This window comes from Mizuhopecten yessoensis, unplaced genomic scaffold, assembly GCF_002113885.1.
Source record: "Mizuhopecten yessoensis strain PY_sf001 unplaced genomic scaffold, ASM211388v2 scaffold6859, whole genome shotgun sequence".
Lineage (NCBI taxonomy): Eukaryota > Metazoa > Mollusca > Bivalvia > Pectinida > Pectinidae > Mizuhopecten > Mizuhopecten yessoensis.
Genome location: NW_018406760.1, coordinates 105013 through 129624, shown reverse-complemented (window position 1 = coordinate 129624; position 24612 = coordinate 105013). Strand labels below are relative to the sequence as shown.

The window sequence follows — 24612 nt, the reverse complement described above, 5'->3', positions numbered from 1 at the left end:
TGTCAAAAGAAAACAAATTCGTTTAATTCAGCAATATAATTAAATCATACCATTTTACTGATCCTGGTAATATTTGACGATGTAAGTGTGATAAAAGCAGAAGTAACTATGGTGGAAATGATAACAGATTTAAACCTTAGTTTGAGCACTGCAGACATGATCTGTAGTGCCTTCAAATCATATTCCCTGACTACAAGATTGGGCGAGGTAAGTCACTATGACATGTTTTAAGTATTGACTGTTCTTGAAACATTTAAACATTAAAACTACTGTCTAAACAAAATTAAAAATAGGAATAATACCCTGCAAAAAAACAAATATTATGTCCTTACACTTTTATATTATGTTTTATAATTGACACATAATAACAGTAAACAACGTATTTACTGAATGTAGCATGATTAATTACTTTTTGTTACAGTTAATCTATTGAGATTGCAAAGTACCCGTTGGCTGAGCAAAATACACATTGGGGCAATGAAAATTACACATATCCTTTAGAATATATACCCAGGTCTGCAGGGGTTAAATATGTTTAAAACCTTTAATCAACTTTTTTTGGCCAGTAACATGCTGGAATAAAGGGCTATAAACTTTGTTTAAACAAATGACCTTGACGTATATTCATAGTCACAGGGGTCAAATATGTTTGAAACCTTTAAAAAACTTCTTCTGAATAACCAAAATGCCCAGGGTGATGATATTTGGCCAGTAGCATGCTGGTAGGAATGACCTTCATCCATTTTCAAGGTCAGAGAGGTCAATTGTCTTAAATTTTTTTTAAACAGCTTCTTCTGAATAACTAAGAGGGATAGGATAATGATATTTGGCCAGTAATTCATGCTAGGATGAAGGGTTTCCAAGTTTGTTCAAGGTCACAGGGGTCAAATATGTTTTAAAACCATAAAACAACTTCCTCTCAATAACAAAAATGCTTAGGATAATAATATTTGGCAAGTAAGATGATATATGGGCCAGTAACATCCTGGGATAAAGAGATACCAAGTTTGTTCAAACAAATGACCTTGACATATTTTCAAGGTCACAGGGCTAATATGGTGCGACGGGCCAAGTGAACTTATGCCGTGATGCGGCATCCGTCGTCCGTCCGGCGTCAATAATTTACTTTTAACAAACAACTTCTGCTCAATAACCAAAAGGCCCAGAGTACAGATATTGGCCCGTGGCATGCTGGGATGAAGGGCTACCAAGTTTGTTCAAATGAAAACCTTGAATCATATTCAAGGTCACATGGGTCAAATGTCTTAAAATCTTCCAACAACTTCTTCTCACTAACCAATATGCCCAGGGTACTGATATTGGGCCTCTAGCATGCTAGGATAAAGGGCTACCAAGTTTGTTCAAATGAATGTCCTTGCTTTATATTCAAGGTCACAGGGTTCAAATATGTTAAAAACCTGTAATACAACTTCTTCTGAATAACCAAAATGCCTAGGATGATGATGATATTTGGCCAGCAGCATGCTGGAATAAAGGACTACCGAGTTTGTCCAAATGAAAAAAAAACTTTGAACAACTTCTTCTGAATTACCAAGTGTTAAAGGTGATGATATTTTGCCAGTAACATATTCGGACAAAAGGCAAGCAAGTTTGTTCAAATGAATGACCTTGACTTATATTCAAGGTCACAAGGGTTAAATATGTTAAAACCCTTGAAAAGAACTTCTTTTGAATAACCAAGAGGCCTAGGGTGATGTTATTTGGCTAGTAGCATGCTGGGATGACCTTCATCTTTTTTCAAGGTCACAGGGATCAAATATATTTTAAACCTTTAAACAACTTCTTCTGAATAACCAAGAGGCCTAGGATAATGCCAGTAACATGCTGGGATGAAGGACTACCAAGTTTGTTCAAATGAATAACCTTGACATATATTCAAGGTCACATGGTCAAATATGTTTAAAAACCTGAAACGACTTCTTAATAAGCAAGGCCAAGGGTGATGATATTTGGCCATTAACATGTTGAAATGAAGGACTACCAAGTGAATTACCTTCGCCCATATTCAAGGTCACAGTGGTCAATATATGGTTATATCTTTAAATGACTTGTTCTGTATAGCCAAAAGATCAAGGGTAATGATATTTTGCCAGAAGCATGCTGGGTTTGAAGGCTATAAACTCTGTTCAACCTAATGTCCTTGTTCAACATTCAAGGTCACCGGCCTCATATGTTAAAATCTTTTAATAGGTTCTTATGAATCAAACACTGATTGTAGCTGTATTTTAGTCTACATTTAAGATTACAAGTGTGAGATTATTACCAGGTGAGCAATTCAGGTCTATTTGGCCTATTGTTTATTTGAATGACCTTGACTCACTTTCGAGGTCACATTTAGTCAAATATGTTTAAACATTTAAATGACCTAATTTCAATAAACAAAAGTATAGAGTCGTGATATTTTGCAATTTGCATCCTGAGATGAAGTGCTATAAAATTTGTTCCAACATAATGACCTTGTTCGACTTTCGAGGTCACAGGGTTGAAATGGTTTTTAATCTTTTAACAGGTTCTTTTGAATGACTTTTAATCATAAACACTGATATTTTGTCTTTAGCATTATTTAAGATCACTTAAGGTTACAAGTGTGGGATGTATACCAGGTTAGGGATAACAGGCCCATTGGGCCTCTTCTTGTTTGTAGATTTCATGTGACCCTATTATGTTTTACAGAAAAAGAGGCCTTCTATCAGAGAGTTCTCAACCTACCAAGTTACCACCACCAGTCTGCCTACACTTGCAAGTTGTCACCATCGTCTGCCAGCATCATTAGTGTACAAGATTTTATTGATGATTTGTTGGTGACTGAGATGCTTGGAAATATTGAATGTGAATTGGCAAGCAACTAAGCTTACATACATCAGTGAAACCAGGGGAATATATCACTCATCAGCAATCAGTTTCTATAGATACAGTTCAAAGCTTCTAAATAGTTGCCATTTATCTAACAGAAACTGAGCTTGTGCTCAAGATTGTGTCTCAGTAGTAGTCTTCCATATCTGAATGTGTTGCAATGTTGGGAATGCCCGTCATTTGGCATGATCTGACTGAGGGTGGGAGACACAGGTTGTCACCATCATTAGCTAGATAGTGATGCCATCATCATTATTAGTTTGATAGTGATGGCCACCATCAGTCCACTGTGGCCTAGCAATGATGCAGCCCTGACCTCCAACAGGAAGGACGATGTTGTGCTGCTTACCATTGGAGGCGCTCAAGAGTCATGCCCCATCAGGTAAGTACCTCTTTACAAGTTAGGTGATCTGCTGACATCAGGAAAGAATTACATTGTAATTATTATCAAGAAAACAAATTCTGGTCTGGTAACTAACATTGGTCAATAAGTGTCTCTTAAAAAACCATGGTTTAACATTGTTTCTTTGATGCTATACTTAGTTTCCCCTTATTAGCTCACCTGGTCAGAAGGGCCGAGTGAGCTTATGGCATGGTGTGGCATCCGTCGTCGGGTGTCACTTTTTTACTTTAAACAACTTCTTCTCAGTAACAAAAAGGCCTAGGGTGATGATATTTGGCCAGAAGCATGCTGGGATAAAGGGCTACAAAGTTTGTTCAAATAAATGACCTTCATCCATTTTCAAGGTCACAGGGGTCAAATATGTTAAAGTTTTTAAACAACTTCTTCTAAATAACCAAGACGCCTAGGGTTAGGATATTTGGTCAGAAAGATGTTGGGGTGAAGCATTACCAAGTTTGTTCAAATAAATTACCTTCGCCCATATTCAAGGTCACATGGGTCAGTTGTCTTAAAAACCTCTTAACAACTTCTTCTGTATAACTGACAGGTCAAGGGTGATGATATTTGGCCAGAAAGATGTTGGGATGAAGGGCTACCAAGTTTATTCAAATGAATGACCTTCGCCCATATTCAAGGTCACACGGGTCAATTGTCTTAAAAGCCTTAAAACAACTTCTTCTGAATTACCGAAAACTCTAGGGTGATGATATTTGGCCATTAGCATGTGGGGATGAAGGGCTACCGAGTTCTAATGAATGACCTTAACTCGTATTAAGATCACAGTCAATTCTCTTAAAAACCTTTAATCGACTTCTGTATAACCAAGAGGAACAGGATGATGCTATTTGGCCTGTAGAATGCAGGGATGAAGGGGTACCAAGTTTGTTCAAATGAAAGACCTTTGCCCATATTTAAGGTCACAGGGGTCAAATATGTTGAAATCTTTAAATGACTTCTTCTGAATAACAGGGTACAGGGTGATTGCTCGTTCATGTGAATGACCTTGACACACTGGTCACATCGGGTCCATAGTGCATAAATCTTCTCCAGTAAAAGTCATCTTCTCAATAAACAAAGGTATAGGGTGGTGATATTTGGCGGTTTGCATTCTGGGATGAAGGGCTTTGAAATTTGTTCCACTATAACGTCCTTGTTTGACTTTCAAGGTCACATGGGTTAAATGTGTTTAAATCGTTAACAGACTCTTTTGAATGACTTTAAGTCAAGACACTGATGTTTCGCCTGTAACTTTATGTAAGTTCACTTTTATGGTTACAATTGTGTGATTAATAGACATTTCTCATTTCGAGGCAGACCTAGCACAGAGCCAGGGATGGACACTGAGGCCAAGTAAATTCAGGGAACAATTGAAAATTATTTTTCATTTCATTTAAAATCCTTCTTCTTCTGTAGGAATGAAAGGATTTGTTCCATATTTGGTCTGAAGCATCCTTGGGAGAAGGGGAACCAATTTTGTATAAACCATTGGTGTGGACCCCCGAGGGGCCTGAGGGGCGGGGCCAAATAGGGGAAACATAGCAAATTATTCTTTAAAATCCTTCTTCTTCCGTAGGAATAAAAGGATTTGTTCCATATTTTGTGTGGAGCATCCTTGGGTTAAGGGGAACCAATTTTGTATAAACGGTGGGTGTTGCCCCCCTGGGGGCTGAGGGGCGAGGCCCAATAGCGGAAATATAGCAAATTCTTTATAATCCTTCTTATTCTGCAGGAATGAAAGGATTTGTTCCATATTTGGTCTGAAGCATCCTTGGGTGAAGGGGACTCAATTTTGTATAAACGGTGTGTCTGATCCCTCTGGAGGCAGAGAGGCGGGGCCCAATAGGGGAAATAGAGGTAAAACCTTTAAAATCCTTCTTCGACCATCGGGATTATGGGATTTTATCCTTATTTAGTCTGGAGCATCCTTGAGTCAAGGGGACTCAATTTTGTACAATTGATGGGTATGACCCCTCTAGGTTGCATAGAGGTGGGGCTCTGTTTGAAGTTTGTTCTCACTATATCTCAAGTACTGGATGGATCTTTCTGAAATTTCATATGTACTTAAAGCACCTACTTCATACCAATTATTTTAAACATATTCAGGTGAGCGATACAGGCCCTCTGTGCCTCTTGTTACATGTACAATTGATAAACTTATATTGGCTTATTTCATTTTAATGTGGGGTTTTTTTCAGAAAGGATTTAAAAAAAAAAAAAAAAATATACTGAAAACAAAGATTTGCTTCAGTTAATGGCAGTAGTAAAGAATCTGGAAATTCACTCCCCTGAAATTATCCTTAGAATTAAAATCTTCTAAGAATAACATAAGAATAATTTTGCTGCCGTATTTAAAACTTTTGGTTGTGTTGTACGGGGAAAATACCCAGAAAACTGTCGATTTAAAACGAAGTAGAAAGAAACAGAAAATTGAATAGATTTCTATTTTTTTGTTATTTTTCAGGACCATATGCAAGAATATGTTTTAACACAGAAAACCACTCCTTTTATGGCTAACTGGTGTAGCTTATCTAGTGCTAAAATAGATGACAGAATGATAATGGTTGTTTTGTCTCCATCCTGTTACTGTTGCGAAAGCGCATTGATAAATGTTACTTTGCTACGAAAGGATATTAATAAGCTAATTTGTCCCACAACCTCTCAAATGCGAAAAAAGCAAAGGAACAAAGAGAGGGAAGCTGTGTGGAACAGCTTAACACCATTATAAATTAACACTGTGTAAGCGTTAAACATTTCTTTCGTAATGTGGAAATATCATGTCATCAGAAGTTTGTGGGTGGTAAATTTAGTCTACAAATGTATATGTGATCCCTGTCACGCTAGTAAAATACCAACTTCTTCCTACTGACTTTTTTGGCTCCGGGAATTTCTGTTAACTCATTCGGCATCAGAATAACACAACAGAGGTCCCGGGTGAGAGCCTTAGCAAAGACATTGAAACATCAATTACCATTGTTACATAATTGCCACAGTGAGCCATGAAAAGTTTTAACGCCTGTGGTCACCAGTCACATAATTTTGTATCAGGTCATGCGGAAAAATGTTGTTAATGTGTCTCCATATGATGTTACAAAGTACCTAATAGTATTTGCTTACCTGTAGTCATGTGCATGTGCGTGTACACACTCTGACATACCCTATACACTACTTTTCATATGAACGACGCAGGCCCATTGGCTTTGTGATAATAAAAGTATTTTTGAAATATTTTTCACATTTACAATTACATAAGCAAGTATTGTATGTACGATCTGTATTGTATTAATATACTAAAAATTGTGTCTTGTGGTGCATGGCATTTAAAGTCCCATCAACGACATAGCTTTCAAACAGATGATAAAGTGACAATGCCATGCAAATTTTAACACAGGTTAATATTGTGTTAGTGTTTGAGATGTTTTATTTTTGCTGTGTATTACAGTTCACAGCAAATGGTGATGAACAGGAAGGATTCCACTAGAGTAAGTAACTTTGTATAATGTCAACTGATGAAAAGAAAGGATTCCATTACAGAAGTAATTTAGTATAATGTCAACTGATGAACAGAAAGGATTCCATTACAGAAGTAATTTAGTATAATGTCAACTGATGAACAAGTTTTATTGATACATAAAACAACAACAACAAAAACGTCCACTCACTCACATACATTGTGATGCCATTACCTCCATCATCATCATCATCATCATCATCATCATCATCATCTCACATACATTGTGATGCCATTACCTCCATCATCCTCATCATCATCATCTCACATACATTGTGATGTTATTATCTCCATCATCCTCATCATTATCATCATCATCAATCATCATCAACATCATCATTCTCCATTCATTCATGTATGATGAAATGATTTCATATATTATAAGAACATGCATCTTTTCAGTTGCATCACAACATTAACACTTGTGTATTTTTACATCAACACATTATCTTTCTACTCTACATCCGGCATCCATACACAATCGCCCTTACTCACACCCAATGTCAACTGATGAACTGGAAGGATTCCACTAGGATAAGTAATTTTGTATATTGTCAACTGATGAACAGGAAGGATTCCATTAGCTTAACTAAAATTATATTATAGAAATATTTGGAGTTTGTGCTAATGATATGTTGCCGACTTATAAACAATAGTGATGTATCACGGTAAAGGGCATGGCTGTTGATGTTTTATAAAAAAGTTATGTATCACAACTAGTAAGTATTTATGTGTGACGTTTCGATGACTAGTTCATTTTGTACTCATTAGACAAAGGACCAGTGAAGTATACATAGATGATGTGTCAGGGTAAGGGACATGACTTATAGTGTGTCATGGTAAGGAACGTGACCTAAAGTGTGTCAGAGTAAAGGACATGACTTATAGTGTGTCTGGGTAAGGGACTTGACTTATAGGCTTGATTGGTGAGTAATACAGACTTGTTAGCTCACCTGCCCGAAGGGCAAGTGTGCTTTTGCCATGGTGCAGCATCGGTCGTCCATCTGTCGTCCATCTGTCGTCCATTTGTCCGGCGTCAACTGTTTACTTTAAAATTTTAAACAATTTCTTCTCAGTTACCAAAATGCCTAGGATGATGATATTTGGCAAGTATCATGCAGGGATGAAGGGCTACCAAGTTTGTTAAAATAAATGACCTTCATCCATTTTCAAGGTCACAGGTCAAATATGTCAAAAACTTCAAACGACCTCTTCTGAAGAACTAAAAGGTATAGAATCTTTATATTTGGCTGATGGATTCCTGGGATGGAGCTCAACAAAGTTTGAGAATGAAAATGACTTTGACCTTCTTTCAAGGTCACAGGTGTCAAACACTTCAAACGACTTCTTCTGAAGAACTGAAAGGTATAGAATCTTTATATTTGGCTGGTGGCTTCCTGGGATAGAGTCCAACAAAGTTTGAGAATGAAAAGTAGTTTGACCTACTTTCAAGGTTTCAAGAGGCTTAGGGTAATGATATATGGTCAGTAATATGCTGGGATGAATGACTACCTAGTTTGTTCAAATTAATGACCTTGACATATATCCAAGATCACAGGGGTCAAAACCTTTCAACAACTTTTTTTGAATAACCAAGAGGCCTAGGGTGATGATATTTTGCCAGTTACAAGCTGTGATGAAGGGCTACCAAGTTTGTTCAAATGAATGACCTTCACCTATTTCTAAGGTCACGGAGGTCAATTATGTTGAAATCTTTAAACAACTTTTGAATAATTTAAAGGTCCAGGGTAATGATATTTTGCCAGAATCATGCTGGTATGAAAGGCTATAAAGTCTGTTCAACTTAATGTCCTTGTTTGACTTTCCAGGTCACATGTGTCGCATGTTTAAAACTTCTTATAGATTATTTTGAATCAAACACTGGTATTTTGCCTGTTGCTGTATTTTAGTCCACTTTTAAGATTACAAGTGTAAGATTAATACCAGGTGAGCCATTCAGGCCCATTGGGCCTCTTGTTGATATTTAAGTTGATTAAAAGTTTTAATAATCAATTAAGCCTGTATGTTGTGATCATGAATATTGTATGTGAAGTATGTAGATTGAGAACAGGTTTGTCAACTTATAAAAAACACTTTTCTTTCATGTTCCCTTAAAATTCAAAATCTTCGTTTTTATTAAAGGAGTCCTTTCCAACAATAAGCAGATCTAGAGCAGAAAAGTTCCATAAGCTGTTTAAGTTTGTCTCCGATAACGAGGATCCCATTGACTGTAAGTACAGTGTTGTGTAATATACTATCAAATTAAACTGAAATTTTTACATTATGCTTATTGCTCCATTTGTTTCGATGACTTCCCCTTCAAATCGATGATATGTAATTTATTACCTTAATTGCAAGTAAAAGCTCTTAAAGCAAAACTTAAACACTCACATGGACCAATACAGCTGCCAGACAACAATTCAATGAAATGAATTTTTAGCTCACCATGCTACCAAAGGGCAAGTTAGTTTATGCAGTGGTGCGGCCTCCATCTTTTGTCGTTCTGTCTGTCGTCTGTCAACTTTTCTATTAAACGACTTCTATAGAACTGAAAGGCCTAGAGTTTGTGATATTTGGCTCCAAGCTTCCTGGGATAGGGACCGACGAAGTGTGGTTATGAAAATGACCTCAACTTATGTCAAAACCTTCAAACTTCTTTTGAAGAACTGAAAGACATATCCTCATGATATTTAGGAGGTAGATTCCTGGAATGGTGCCTGTCGAAGTATGCAAATGAAAATGGCCTAAACCTATGGTCAATGTCACAGGGTTCAAATAAGTCAAAAAACTTAACAACTTCTAAATAATCTTAGGGCATAGAATCTTTATAATTGGCTGGTAGATTCCTAGAATAGAGCCCGACAAAGTTTGCAGATGAAAAAGACATCAACAGACTTTCAAGGTCACAGTGGTCATGCACTGTTTACATCCAGTATTTGAATCCTTGGAGGAGATTTACAGCTATGTTTACAATTATCCCTAATGAAAGTTACAGTTAGAATTACGCCCTAGTATCCACTTGGGAATAGTTTTCACTCCGTCAGGTTAGCGTGCGTCCTGCGTTCGAGCAAGGTTCGGTTCGCGGCTGGTCATCGTCCGTTTTGCGATCATGTTTTTCGGCTGGATTGGCTTTAGCGGTCGAATCCATATCGATTGGCTTAAGCGGTCGATTTGTATTGTTCGGCTTTTCTGGTCGGTTTTTGACAAACGTTTTATATCTGCCGACTACTCATGCTTGTCCTGACCTATCGACCGCTGTCCCATCGTCACGAATGACTGCCGATAACATTACCAGCTGTCCGCAGTCATTCGTTTGGTTTCGATCAGCCGCTACCTACGACTAACAATGGTGTCGCTGATCAGAGACATATACAGTATTATTGTTATAGATGCAAATATATATCGTTTTAATCAGAGACGCATATTGTAATATATGTCTCTGTTTTAATATATTACCTACCTCTCATCGTCCATCGTCTCTCCCTCACTCCAGCGGCAAACCAGTCACTAGTTTATTTCGGTTTGACAGCTGTCTAAAGCAAAAACCTACCCACAAATGATGATATAACAAGTGGTATAATGAGCGGTTGGTCACTAACGGATTTGTTGGGGTGTGGGGGAATAAATCACATCTTTCACAACTTGGCAACGTAAGATTTTCGTTTTTGCTTTACTGTTAGTTGCAGCACTGATATGTCAACATAATTGGCCAATAAATTGGGTAAGGTAGACTATATATATTGTGTATGCCTAATTAGGTTAATTTTCACATTTTTCACAAATCTGTTTTTTATTAGCTCACTTGCCCGAAGGGCAGGTGAGCTAATACCTGTCCGTCTGTCCGTCCGTCCGTCAACTTTTCCTTGAAAATGCTACTTGTCATGAACGGCCCTGTAGATTTGGACTAAATTTGGTCTGAAGCATCCTTAGGCCAAGGGGAATCAATTTTTTTTATAAATGATGGGTCTGGCCCCCCTGGGGGCTGAGGGGCGGGGCCAATAGGGGAAATATAGCAAATTCTTAAAAATCCTTCTTCTTCTGTAGGAATGAAAGGATTTGGTCCATATTTGGTCTGAAGCATCCTTGGGGGAGGGGGAACAAATTTTGTATAAACCATGGGTCTGGCTCCCCTGGGGGGTGAGGGGCGGGGCCCAATAGGGGAATTATAGCAAATTCTTTAAAATTCTTCTTCTTCTGTAGGAATGAAATGATTCGTTCCATATTTGGTCAGAAGCATCATTGGGGGAAGGGGAACCAATTTTGTATAAACTGTGGGTCTGGCCCTCCTGGGGGCTGATGGGCGGGGCCCAGCAGGGGAATTATAGCAAATTCTTTAAAATCCTTTTTCCGTAGGAATGAAAGGATTTGTTCCATATTTGGTCTGAAGCATTCTTGGGTGAAGGGGAACCAATTTTGTATAAACCGTGGGTGTGGCCCCCCAGTGGCCTGAGGGGTGGGGCCAAATAGGGGAAACATAGCAAATTATTATTTAAAATCCTTCTTCTTCTGTAGGAATGAAAGGATTTGTTCCATATTTGGTCAGAAGCATCCTTGGGTGAAGGGGAACCAATTTTGTATAAGTCGTTGGTGTGGTATCCCAGGGGCCTGAGGGGTGGGGCCCAATAGGGGAAACATAGCAAATTCTTTAAAATGCTTCTTCTGTAGGAATGAAAGGATTTGTTCCATATTTGGTGTGGTGCATCCTTTGGTAAAGGAGACCCCCACCCCCCGTGGGACCTGAGGGGCAGGGCCCAATAGGGGAAATATAGGTAAAACCTTTATAATCCTTCTTCTACCATAGGGATTAAGGGATATTATCCTAATTTAGTCTGGAGCATCCTTGGGTTAAGGGACTAAATTTTGTATAAACGGTGTGTCTGACCCCTCTGGAGGCAGAGAGGTGGGGCCCAATAGGGGAAACAAAGGGAAAACCTTTAAAATCCTTCTTTTACCATAGAGATTAAGGGATCTTATCCTAATTTAGTCTGGAGCATCCTTAGGCAAAAGGGACTCAATTTTGTATAAACGGTGTGTCTCACCCCTCTGGAGGCAGAGAGGTGGGTCCCAATAGGGGAAACAAAGGTAAAACCTTTAAAATCCTTCTTTTACCATAGAGATTAAGGGATCTTATCCTAATTTAGTCTGGAGCATCCTTGGGTCAAGGGGACTCAATTTTGTATAATTGGTGGGTATGACCCTCCTAAGTTGCATATAGGGGTGGGGCTCTGTTTGAAGTTTTTTCTCGCTATATCTCAAGTACTAGATGGATATTTCTGAAATTTCATATGTACTTACAGCACCTACTTCATACCAATTATTTTAAACATATTCAGGTGAGCGATACAGGCCTCTGGGCCTCTTGTTCGTAAAACTATCCGTAGTTCAGAATACAGCAACATTTAAAAAAGGTGTTCTCTCGTTTCATGCATTTGCACTCTGATATTTCAAAATGCATTATAGAAGATCAAATTACATCAATATATATCACGCGATCGAGAAAATATGCATAAAAATGTAAGAAATTCTTGCATAATATATTAGTGAGCTCTTTAATTTTACAGATAACTGGATTATGGAATCTATTTACCACATATTAATTTATTAATCCCTTGATTTGAAATATACCGTAGGACACACCAAGATCCATTTGTTGTGCGCACTGTAACCTTATGACACCTCCCCCTACCCCGCAACCCTTCAAAAGGTGTGGAATAATTGACACTAATTGGTATCACACCTAGGGCCAGCAGATAGAGATGTGTGTAAATGATAGAGACGTTTGTACCGTTTGTTTCAGTGGTACGTAGCCACAGGGCACAGGTGTAAAAGTTTTATTTAATACCTTTGCAAAATGGCGATGACGTACGTACATGTGCCAAGATTTATTTAGATGTTCATACCATTTGATTATAATGTTAGTACCATGTCCGTAATTAACGTATCGGTCATACATTTATATCCTTCCTGTGCGATATAACGGTATATCAAGTGAATATCTCATCTTAAATCAGATACAATTTAAAATAGGAAGGTAAATTTCAATAGGGTGTTAATACGGCCAATATCATATGATGTGATGCTTGTGAGTCTTCCGATAACCAGAGGTGTCAGTTCCAGGGACCCCTCTTACTCCCCAGCAGGACTTCGCCACTAGAACCCCGGTATAGCCGCATGCGATCTACATGCGTTGATTCGTCTGCTGGATAACCGAACTACTAGATAGTGAAGCGGACGTAAATCCAATCAACCAACTAATCAATCAATCAACATGCCTTGAGGCACAGACTGCGGTCCAAGCTCATTGTGCTCATGTCAACCGGTACGTCCGTTTTTTCCTGTTTTAAGTTTTTTGTGTCTTAGCAGTTGAAAAACTCAACAGGAATGTATAGCTTAGACATTATGTTTTGTCACTGAAATAGACCTAATCGCCTGTTCATTTGAATATTCTGTCATTTATAAAACCATATTCAATCAGGTTTGCTCCGTACTACTTCTACTTAATAACCGAAAGGCCTAGAGTGTCGATATTTGGCCAGAAGCAAACTGGAATGAAGGTCTACAAACTTTGTTAAAATTAATGACCTTCACCCATTTTCAAGGTCACAGGGGTCAAATATGTTACAAACTTTAAACATCTTCTTCTCGATAACCAGACTGCCCAAGTAGATGATATTTGGCCAGTAGCATGCTTGGGTGAAGGGCTACAAAGTTTTTTCAAATGAATGACCTTCAATTATATTCAAGGTCACAGGGGTCAATTGTCTTAAAAAACCTTGAAATAACTTCTTCTGAATAACCAAAATGCCAAGGGAGATGATATTTGGCCAATATCATGCTGATATGAAGGGCTACAAAGTTTGTTCAAATGAATGACCTTCTCCCATATTCAAGGTCACAGGGGTCAAATATGTTAAAAACTTTAAACAACTTCTGAATAAACAAAATGCCCAGGGTGATGTTTTTAGTCAGTAGCATACTAGGATCAAGGGCTACCAAGTTTGTTTAAATGTATGCCCTTGAATCATATTCAAGGTCACAAGGAGCAAATTTGTTTAAAATATTTAAACAACTTGTTCTGAATAACCAAAAGGCTCAGGATGTTGATATTTATCATTTATCATGCTGAGATGAAGGGCTACAAAGTTTGTTCAAATGAATGACCTTCACCCATATGCAAGGTCACAGGTGTCAAATTTGTTTAAAATCTTTAAACGACCTCTTCTGAATAACCATGGGTGCCAGGATGTTGATACTTTGCAAGTTGTATCTTGAGATGAAAGGCTATAAAATTTGTTCGACTTTCAATCACAGGGGTGAAATGTTTAAAAAAAAATAACAGGGTCTTTTGAATGAATTTTAATCATAAAAACTGATATTTTGCCTGTAGCTTTATTTTAGATCACTTTTAAGGTTACAAGTGTGAGATTTATACCAGGTGAGCGATGCAGGCCCATTGGGCCTCTTGTTGAGTTTGAAGTAAGTTTTCATTTGCAACCAACTTTGTTTTGAAGTGTTGTCATTAATCCAAGAAATGGGGTGTTGAACAACAATAATGAACAAAAAACACAAAAAACACAACATTTTCTCAACAATAACTCAAACATACCTAATTTATTGTTATTGTCCAGCATCAATATTTTGCTTTATACAACTTCTTCTCAATAACCAAAAGGCCTAGTGTTATGATATTTGGCTAGAAGCAAACTGGAATGAAGGGCTACAAAGTTTGTTCAAATAAATGACCTTCACCCATTTTCAAGGTCACAGGGTCAATTGTCTTAAAAAACATTTAAACAACTTCTTCTCAATAACCAAAATGCCAAGGGTGATGATATTTGGCCAGTAGCATGCTGAGATGAAGGGCTAAAAGTTTGTTCAAATGAATGACCTTCACTCATATTCAAGGTCTTAGGGGTCAAATATGTTAAAAACTTTAAACAACTTCTTCTGAATAACCAAAATGTCCAGGGAGATGATATTTGATCAGTAGCATGCTGAGATGAAGGGCTACAAAATTTGTTCAAATGAATGACCTTCACCCATATTCATGGTCACAGCGGTCAAATATGTTTAAAAAAAATTGAACAACTTCCTCTCAATAACCCCAATGCCTAGGGTGATGATATTTGGCCAGGCATTCTGGGGTTAAGGGCTACCAAGTTTGTTCAAATGAATGACCTTCAACCATATTCAAGGTCACATGGGTCAATTGTTAAAAAAATACCTTTAAACAACTTCTTCTGAATAACTAAAAGGCCCAGGAAGTTGATATTTAGTCAGTAGCATACTAGGATGAAGGGCTACAAAGTTTGTTTAAATGCACGACCTTGAATCATATACAAGGTCACAAGGAGCAAATATGTTCAAAATGTTTAAACAACTTAAGCTTGTTCTGAATAACCAAAAAGCCCAGGATGTTGATATTTAGTCAGTAGCATTCTGGTATCAAGGACTACCATGTTTCTTGAAGTGAATGACTTTGACTTATATTCAAGGTCACAGGGGTCTTCTGAATAACCATGGGTCCCGGAATGTTGATATTTTGCAAGTTGCATCCTGAGATGAAAGGCTTAAAAATTTGTTCAGCATAATGACCTTGTTCGATTTCCAATAACAGGAGTTAAATGTTTTAAAAAAAAATTACAGGTTCTTTTACTTTATTTTGCCTGTAGTTTTATTTTAGATCACTTCAAGGTTACAAGTGTGAGATTTATACAAGGTGAGCGATGCAGGCCCAATATGCAGGCCCATTGGGCCTCTCGTTAGCTCACCTGGCCCGAAGGGCCAAGTGAGCTTATTGCATGGGGCGGCGTCCGTCGTCCGTCTGTCGTCAACATTTTACTTTAAACAACTTCTTCTCAGTAACCAAAAGGCCTAGGGTGATGATATTTGGTCAGAAGCATGCTGGGATGAATGGCTACGAAGTTTGTTCAAATAAATGACCTTCATCCATTTTCAAGGTCACAGGGGTCAAATATGTTAAATTCTTTAAACAACTTCTTCTGAATAACCAAGAGGCATAAGGTGATGATTTTTGACCAGTAACATGCTGGAATGAAGTCAGGCTACCAAATTTGTGCAAATAAATGACCTTGATTTATATTCAAGGTCACATGGGTCAAATATGTTTAAAACATTAAAACAACTGCTCTGAATAACCAATAGGCCTAGGGTACTTAGATTTGTCCAGTTACATGCTGGGATGAAGGGCTACAAAGTGTGTGTAAATAAATGACCTTGATTTATATTCAAGGTCACAGGGGTCAAATATGTTTAAAACCTTTAAACAACTTCTTCTGAATAACCGATAGGCCTATGGTGATGATATTTGGCCAGTAGTATGCTGGGATGAAGGGCTACCAAGTTTGTTCAAATTAATGACCTTGACCAACTTTCAAGGTCACAGGTGTCAAATGTCTTAAAATCTTCAAACCACTTCTTCTCAATAGTCCCAGGGTACTGATATTTGGCCTGTAGCAATCAGGGCTACCAAATTTGTTCAAATGAATGACCTTGACCCACTTTCAACCTAATGTCATTGTTTGACATTCAAGGTCTCGCTGATATTCTGCCTGTAGCTGTATTTTAGTCCAATTTTAAGATTACAAGTGTGAGATTAATACCAGGTGTATGATGCAGGCCCATTGGGCCTCTTGTTTATATATTGCTTCTTTGCGCAAGAGGAGGTCAGGTATTCATATTTAGTACTAATTTAAATCTTGCATGTAAAAACAAAATATAATCGTTTAATTCAGCAATATAATTAAATCATGCCATTTTACTGAACCCGATAATATTATAAATTATGTAAATCGCACATATATATCTCATTTGACCCCGAGTAACGACAGAGAAGAGAACAGAATACTCCGTGGCCATCACAATAGTTATCCCTTGGAGGGCCTCATGGCAAAATCAAACTAACCAGTCACTTATCCTTTCCTTTCGCATAAACCAAAGTAAACTCTCTCTGATACATGCCCATTAACATATTAAAGTAAGTTCATCTGTGTTCAAACTCAGACAAAGATACTAGCGAGGTTAATAGTTTTAGATATTATTCATAACATAAACAGCGCTAGCATTTCTGTGGATTCCTTTTCAGCTTTAATTAACCGGCTATGCGGAAGAATACATGCACCGTACTAACTGCTAGGGCAGTTATTTTCTCCTTTGAATACTTCCCACCTGCAATAATGATTCCGTAACGTACTCCTTGCGCTATCTTTTGATCATTTGGCAACTTTTCGCTTCGTAGCTGACACGGTACAACACTTTCCTTTCGCTTACTTCACATGGCTTGTCATTTTGTTTACAAAGAGATGGTGTGCTATGCGCATGCGCTAGTAAAGGGAAATCCCTGAACAAAACGTTGGTCAGACAGGTAGAAATACCGATGATTATCTTAGATTTAATCATTTTTATGAATCTATTTCAGCCAAATCTGATTGTTATTTTCCATAAGGAGTCTCACTTGATATGTTTATGTAGTATTTGAAAAAAAGACACAAAAAAACCTTCACCATGATGCCCCTTTAATGCAATCTACTCTACTGACAGCTTCCAAGGTCGTGGGGTCAGAGGTGAATGGGCATGAATGAAATATGTTACCGAAATGGCTAATTATCTCCGAAACAGTAGGTATTTTGTATACACCTATGCAGGCTATATTATGACAAACTTCCGAAGTCATGAGGTCAAAGGTCATATATGCATTATGTTACTGAATTGGCTAATTATGGCAGAAATGGTAGGTATTTTGTATACATACTTTGGAGTAAATATTGATGCAAGCAACATTGTGACAAAATTCTGAGGTAATTGAGTCAAAGGTCACAGTAGGGGTGTTTTTCTTTTCCATTGGTCTGTCTATACGACATTTGAGGTTATACTTTTTCATGGCCCTTGATCTTTCTATATATTTTTTCCCTTGTTTATTTAGCCCCTACAGAGGCAACAAGCAGCCATAATACGAGGGGGGATATTGGTTTGCCCACAGGCGACAGTGCTAGTTTTCCAATATATTTGATAATCTATTGTATTCTACCAAGTTAGATTTTGTCGGTATACAATCCAATCAGACTTTTTCTAAAATGCACATTGACTGATCACAATTAACCCATTTTCAAGGTCACAGGGGTCAAATATGTTAAAAGATTTTAACAACTTCTTCTGAATAACCAAGAGGCCTAGTGTGATGATATTTGGCCAATTACATACTTGGATTAAGGGCTTCCAAGTTTGTTCAAATGGAAGACCTTGAAATATATTCAAGGTCACAGGGGTCAAATATGTTTTAAACCTTCTAAACGACCTCTTTTAAAAACCTACAGAATCTTCATATTTGGCTTGTAGCTTCCTGGGTTATAGCCTGACAAATTTTGAGAATGAAAATGACCTTGACCTACTTTCAAGGTCTCGGGGGTCAAATATGTCAAACGCTTCAAACGACTTCTTCTGAATAATCTTACAGTAAAGATTTGTAATATTTAGCTGGTAGTTTCCTGGGGAGGAGCCGACAAAGTTTACGAGTGAAATATTTGTAGTACAGGATAATATTTAATGAGAATATTTTGCTATGACTGCTTCAATATTCAGGTAAGCGATAGAGGCCCTCTGGGCCTCTTGTTTTCTACAAATTTTAGGATATTGAAGTGAATTAATTGACCATCAATCCAGATATTATAGTTATCAGAGAAAGCCAGGATTTGTTTGATACAGTTGTGCGAGCGCAAAACGCACCAAAAATGTGCGCACACCGTCTTTGCAAAAGTTTTTACAGTATTTTAATAATGATATCATTTAGCCATGATTGCTTGAACCTCTATGTGAGTGATACAGGCTCTCTGGACCTCCTGTTTAATCATTATTATGTTGTTCTTTACAGATTTCTCATGTGCCTTTCTTGGAGACATCCTACTGCAGGGCAATCTATATGTGTCACAAAACTGGTTCTGTTTTTACTCCAGGATCAGGGGCAGGGGCAGGCTGGTGAGTTAACACTTTTAGTTGGTAGGTGTTATAATGGTGAGTCTGTTAGTATTTTCATCTTTCTGACTTTGAAAAGTTTGGAGTTGTCGTGGAAACGATGCCCAAACTATATACAGTTTGTTAGCTCACCTGCCTGAAGGGCAAGTGAGCTTATGCCATGGCGCAGCGTCCGTCGTCCGTCTGTCCGTCGTCCGTCCGTCGTCCGGTGTCAATATTTTACTTCAAACAACTTCTTCTCAATAACCAAAAGGCCTATGATGATGATATTTTGCCAGAAGCAAACTGGGATAAAGGGCTACCAAGTTTGTTCAAATGAATGACCTTCACCTATTTTCAAGGTCATAGGGGTCAAATATGTTAAAAACTTTAAACAACTTCTGAATAACCAAAAGTCGCAGGATAATGCTATTTGGCCAGTAGCATGCTGTGATGAACGGCTACCAAGTTTGTTCAAATGAATGACCTTGACCAACATTGAAGGTCATAGGGGTCAAATGTCTTAAAATCTTCAAACCACTTCTTCTTAATAACCAAAAGGCCCAGGTTACTGATATTGGGCCTGTAGCATGCAGGGATGAATGACCTTGACTCACTAACAAGGTCACTGGGGTCAGATGTCTTAAAATCTTCAAACGACTTCTTCTCAATAACCAAAAGGCCATGGGTACTGATATAGGGCTTGTAGCATGCTGGGATAAAGGGCTACCAAGTTTGTTCAAATGAATGACCTTGTCCCACTTTCAACTTAATGTCCTTGTTCGACATTCAAGGACACAGGCTTCATGTTTAAATCTTTTAATAGGTTCTTGTGAATCAAACACTGATATTCTGCCTGTAGCTGTATTTAAGTCCACTTTTAAGATTACAAGTGTGAGATTAATACCAGTTGAGCGATGCAGGCCCATTGGGCCTCTTGTTTCAATCACCAACACGTGGGGTTAATTACGAAGCCCTGCATTGTCATAACTTGACTGATTTGACCGATAAGGGATTATAAAAAAATATGTTTATACTAGGAGTGTGGACAATCAATACATCCTATTCAAATCTACTCCAAAGGGGAAAAAATCAAATCAGACTATTTTTACGATGTTTCATTCAATAAATATTGAAATAATTCACGAGGTTATAATCGATCACGTGTTTACGTAATGTTAGACGCGAGATCAACATGAAAGTGAGCCAGGATTTGAAAAAAACACCTAACAGAACTTACATGGAACGGAGCTTAAATTGAACAACTTCATTTTCGTAATAGTAAGATTATGGGGAAAACGCACTGAGATGTCGAAACGTAATTAAGTTGATCGGCGATTCTCTGACATAGGAATTTGGCTAAACTTTCTTTATTAACAGTTACGTATTTGATAATACTATTCACATAAACTCGGGTAACAACACATTATGTATCAACTGTATCTTTTATTAATGTTTGACATAAATAAATTTGTTGATCGACATTTGTCTTAGAATTCCGTGTACCAAGGGAGATAATCCAAGATGGCGGTCTACCAGAATCGTCAATCTTTTCCTGAAAAAAACTTGATATTTCTTATACCTGTGTATTTTACGCACCCCCCACTTCGGGTATTAAATTTCTGGAGAAAAAAGTGCGCAAATTACATGGGTTTTTATGGTATCAAGGCCTTTATAGATTCACTCAAAGTAGGTTGGATCAGAAGTTTTTCAAAGTACATCAAAGTGGCAAACAGTTCTAAAAACATATGTAGATATAGATTTGTTGGCTAACTGTGGAACTGATTATGTATATATACATATAGTAAACGAAACAAAATGTCTTGTCTCCAATTAGCGTAGTGAAGCCGTGTGTCCGGTTGGCCTTCAAACTTGACAGATGTTACAAAACAAACACGACACAGAATTATTTGGAGATATGCTTTCAACCCTAGAATTTAATATTTCGTCCAAATGTGACTGATTTTGGCTAGTCCATATTCTAACAGAGGGTAAAAAGCGTTTGCAACACTACAGGTACCGGAGGCGGCGACCCTTGACCCACAGCAGGAAGCTAGCTGCCTGCTAACAGGGTGTCTCAAGTTGTCAAGCATGGTTAGCTTTACCATTCTACTCGTGTGTTAATGTATTGGACATATTCATCTTTAATGTATAAACAGGAAACTGTACATGAAAATTATAGAATGATCTGGAACGATTTTAAATTCTAATCCAAGCGCCGGTTATTGTTTTGACTAGTTAAAAAGGACGTTAGTGTCTCAAATATTGGCCAAGACTACCAGATCATTTGATGAGGTGAACTGTGACCTTGCTACTGACAATTACGCAAGAAGTTGAAGAACAATTCTTGCTGCAATCTCATGTCTTAGTTTATTATTGTTATTTTCATCGGCAGGCGCGTAGCTTTCTAGCCATATGCAAATGAGTACACATAATTTTGATGAGTAAAAACATATTTAATATACGTGTATTTCAAACCTTTATTGTGTAAGTAAAGTAAAATTTAAAAAAAAATCGCAATAAATCGCAATAAATATGTTTTCTAACTTTTTTTCCAAAATGAAAATCAGAGACATAAATTACGTCTCCTTAAATCTAATCGCCAAATTTCCTTAAAACACAGGAATTTGATCCAGAGACCTTGAATTCAAAAAACTTTTCTTTGGGAGGCCAACCCCCAACTGGGCCTCGCACCCCCCCACTACTTGCGCTACACTTATCATAAAAGCAATTAAGCAATTAACTTTTAACCAAAGTTTATCTCACCTGTGTTTAACCCCTGCCAATCAAACTATTTTGATACAATGGAAAGTTCCTTACCTGGACAGCAATACAATATACAACCCCCCCCCCCCCCCCCCCCCCCTCCAAACAGGTGTGAAACTCTCGGTACCTGCTTTTCGCCTGGGGCAGTATATTCTGTACAGGAATGGCGATCGATTTTAAAGAGAACTGCAATACAAGCATTTCTTATATGATACTAACAATACATACTCTGTACGATAACTAGTTCAATTTTTTTTTTTTTTTTTAGGTCACATGAGACAAAGTCTCAAGTGACCGATTGCGATCGGCTTTTGTCCGTCGTTGTCCGTCGTCTGTCGTCTGTCGTGCGTCCGTAAACAATTTACATTTTCGACTTCTTCTCAAAAAACCCTGAACCAATTTCAATGAAATTTTGCAGGAACCTTCCATGGACAAAGTTCAACAAAGATAGTGGCCGGTTTAGTCCCAAGACCCCAGGGGCCTGAGGAGCGGGGCCAAAAAGGGTCAAATTGACTGAAATTTCAAATATCTTCTTCTCAAGACCCAGATATGGTAGAATCAAATACTCTTCATAAATGGAAGGTTCTTCAGGTGCTTTACCAAAATTGTGAATTTCATGACCCTGGGGTCTCACGTTTGACCCTGGGGAGGGTGTAAACTTTACTATAGTTTATATAGGGAAATCACATTTTGGACCAACATTTGTTTAATTTCCATTGGAAGTAATTCAATTTGGGTTAGCATTATCAGTATTAGGTAGCAGTTTGATAGTATGCACCTATGAGCCCTGACTGACCCCCAGGGGCTGATGGGTGGGGCCAAAAAGGGTTGAATTGACTGAAATTTCAAAAATCTTCTTCTCAAGACCCAGATATGGTAGAATCAAATACTCTTCATAGATGGAAGGGTCTTAAGGTGCTTTACCGAAATTGTGAATTTCTTGACCCTGGGGTCTCACGTTTCCCCCTGGGGAGGGGGTAAACTTTACTATAGTTTATATAGGGAAATCACATTTTGGACCAACATTTGTTTAATTTCCATTGGAAGTAATTCAATTTGGGTTAGCATTATCAGTATTAGGTAGCAGTTTGATAGTATGCACCTATGAGCCCTGACTGACCCCCAGGGGCTGATGGGTGGGGCCAAAAAGGGTTGAATTGACTGAAATTTCAAAAATCTTCTTCTCAAGACCCAGATATGGTAGAATCAAATACTCTTCATAGATGGAAGGGTCTTAAGGTGCTTTACCAAAATTGTGAATTTCATGACCCTGGGGTCTCACGTTTTCCCCTGGGGAGGGGGTAAACTTTACTATAGTTTATATGGTGAAATCACATTTTAGACCACAATTGGTTTAATTTCCATTGGAAGTAATTCAATTTAGGTAAGCATTATTAGCTCACCAGGTCAAAAGGACCAAGGTGAGCTTACGCCATACCGTGGCGTCCGTCGTCTGTCGTCCGTTGTCCGTCGTCCCTCGTCCGTCCGTCAACAATTTCTTTAAACGACTTCTTCTTCTTAACCACTGATTGGAATTTAACTAAATTTGACTGGAAGCAATTTGGCTATATTGCCTTAAGCGACATCTCCTCTGGAACTAAGAGATGGATATCAACCATATTTGACTGGAAGCATCCCTAGGTGGTGGGGATTCAAAATTGTACAAATGGTGGGGCTGACCCCCCAGGGGGCTGAGGGGCGGTGCCAAAAGGGGGCATTTTGGCTATATTGCTACAATCGACTTCTTCTGTATAACTATGCACTGGATATCAATCATATTTAATCAGAAGCATTCATGGGAGGCAGGGATTCAAAATTGTACAAATGGTGTGTCTGACCCCGTGGCGGCTGAGGGCTGGGCCAAAAGGGGGCAATTTGGCTATATTGCTATGCTACTTTATATAAAGCATAAATGAGTAATTTTAAATAGATCTCGTTGAACTTGTTTCTTTTTAAATATCCACTACAAGACGGGTTTCCCCCCTAGTATGTGCTGGCGTTATTTCCTTTTCGTTCGGTAAATTCAAGTAGTGCTTTCTGTTCGGTGTGCCCATTAAACAGTAACTGTACATCTGTGGTACCGTAGACAGGAACAGCGGCCACAGCAGACACATACATGGCAGTGGTAATATACTGTATTTTCTCTGTCCAGACTTAATCCCCATCACCCATGAACGCGGGATAGACGCGGAGGGCTTATCAATGTAAAGCCGGCGGATCTACCTTGATATATCCGGCGATTCTTCAGGGATCATCCCGCGGCTACGAGCGGCAGGGATTAAAATTTATTGCTCGGTGGGCGACTGAGTACCAAATCACCTGACGCGTACTGTATGGATGATGATGATGATATATGGACGAATATAGTGATAAGATGATGATGATGATGTACAGATGATGATGATATAGGGATGATGATGATGATAATTTATATAGATGATGATGATATATGGACGAATATAGTGATGATGATGATGTACAGATGATGATGATATATGGATGATGATGATGATAATTTATATGGATGATGATGATATATGGACATATATAGTGATGATGATGTACAGATGATGATGATATATGGATGATGAATATGATGTTATATGGATTATGAATATGATGTTATATGGATGATGTTATATGGATGATGAATGTGATGTTATATGGATGATGAATAGGATGATGAATATGATGTTATATGGATGATGAATAGGATGTTATATGGATGATGAATAGGATGTTATATATGGATGATGATGATGATATATGGACGACTATAGTGACGATGGAAAGATGATATATGGATGATTATAGTGATGCTGTTGATGATGAGATGATGATGATGATGATAAATGGATAATGCTGTTGATGATGATGATGATGGAATTAATTTCACTATTTCAACATGTGTGAATGTGTGTAGTCTATCTCATTTTATAGTGATATCTGCCTTTTTATACGCCCGTCGAAGACGGGGACGTATTATGTTATCACGTGAGCGGGCGGGCGGTCGGGCGGGTGGGCGGGCAGGCAGGCATGCGAACGATGTCCGCTCGATATCTCGAGTAATTATGAACGGATTAACTTCAAACTT

General features: G+C 38.1%; 1 protein-coding gene across 2 annotated transcripts in view; it reads left to right on the top strand.

Moving 5' to 3' along the window:
• Nucleotides 1–24612, top strand: part of LOC110452728 (GRAM domain-containing protein 1B-like) — a 92752-nt gene that overhangs the window by 3466 nt on the left and 64674 nt on the right. For both annotated transcript variants that reach the window (XM_021501375.1, XM_021501376.1), the window contains exons 2-5: nt 2695–3256; nt 6717–6756; nt 8928–9015; nt 18673–18776. In XM_021501375.1, coding sequence (XP_021357050.1) covers nt 3144–3256; nt 6717–6756; nt 8928–9015; nt 18673–18776 — 345 coding nt within the window. In that variant the 5' untranslated portion in view covers nt 2695–3143. The remainder of the gene's footprint in view (nt 1–2694; nt 3257–6716; nt 6757–8927; nt 9016–18672; nt 18777–24612) is intronic.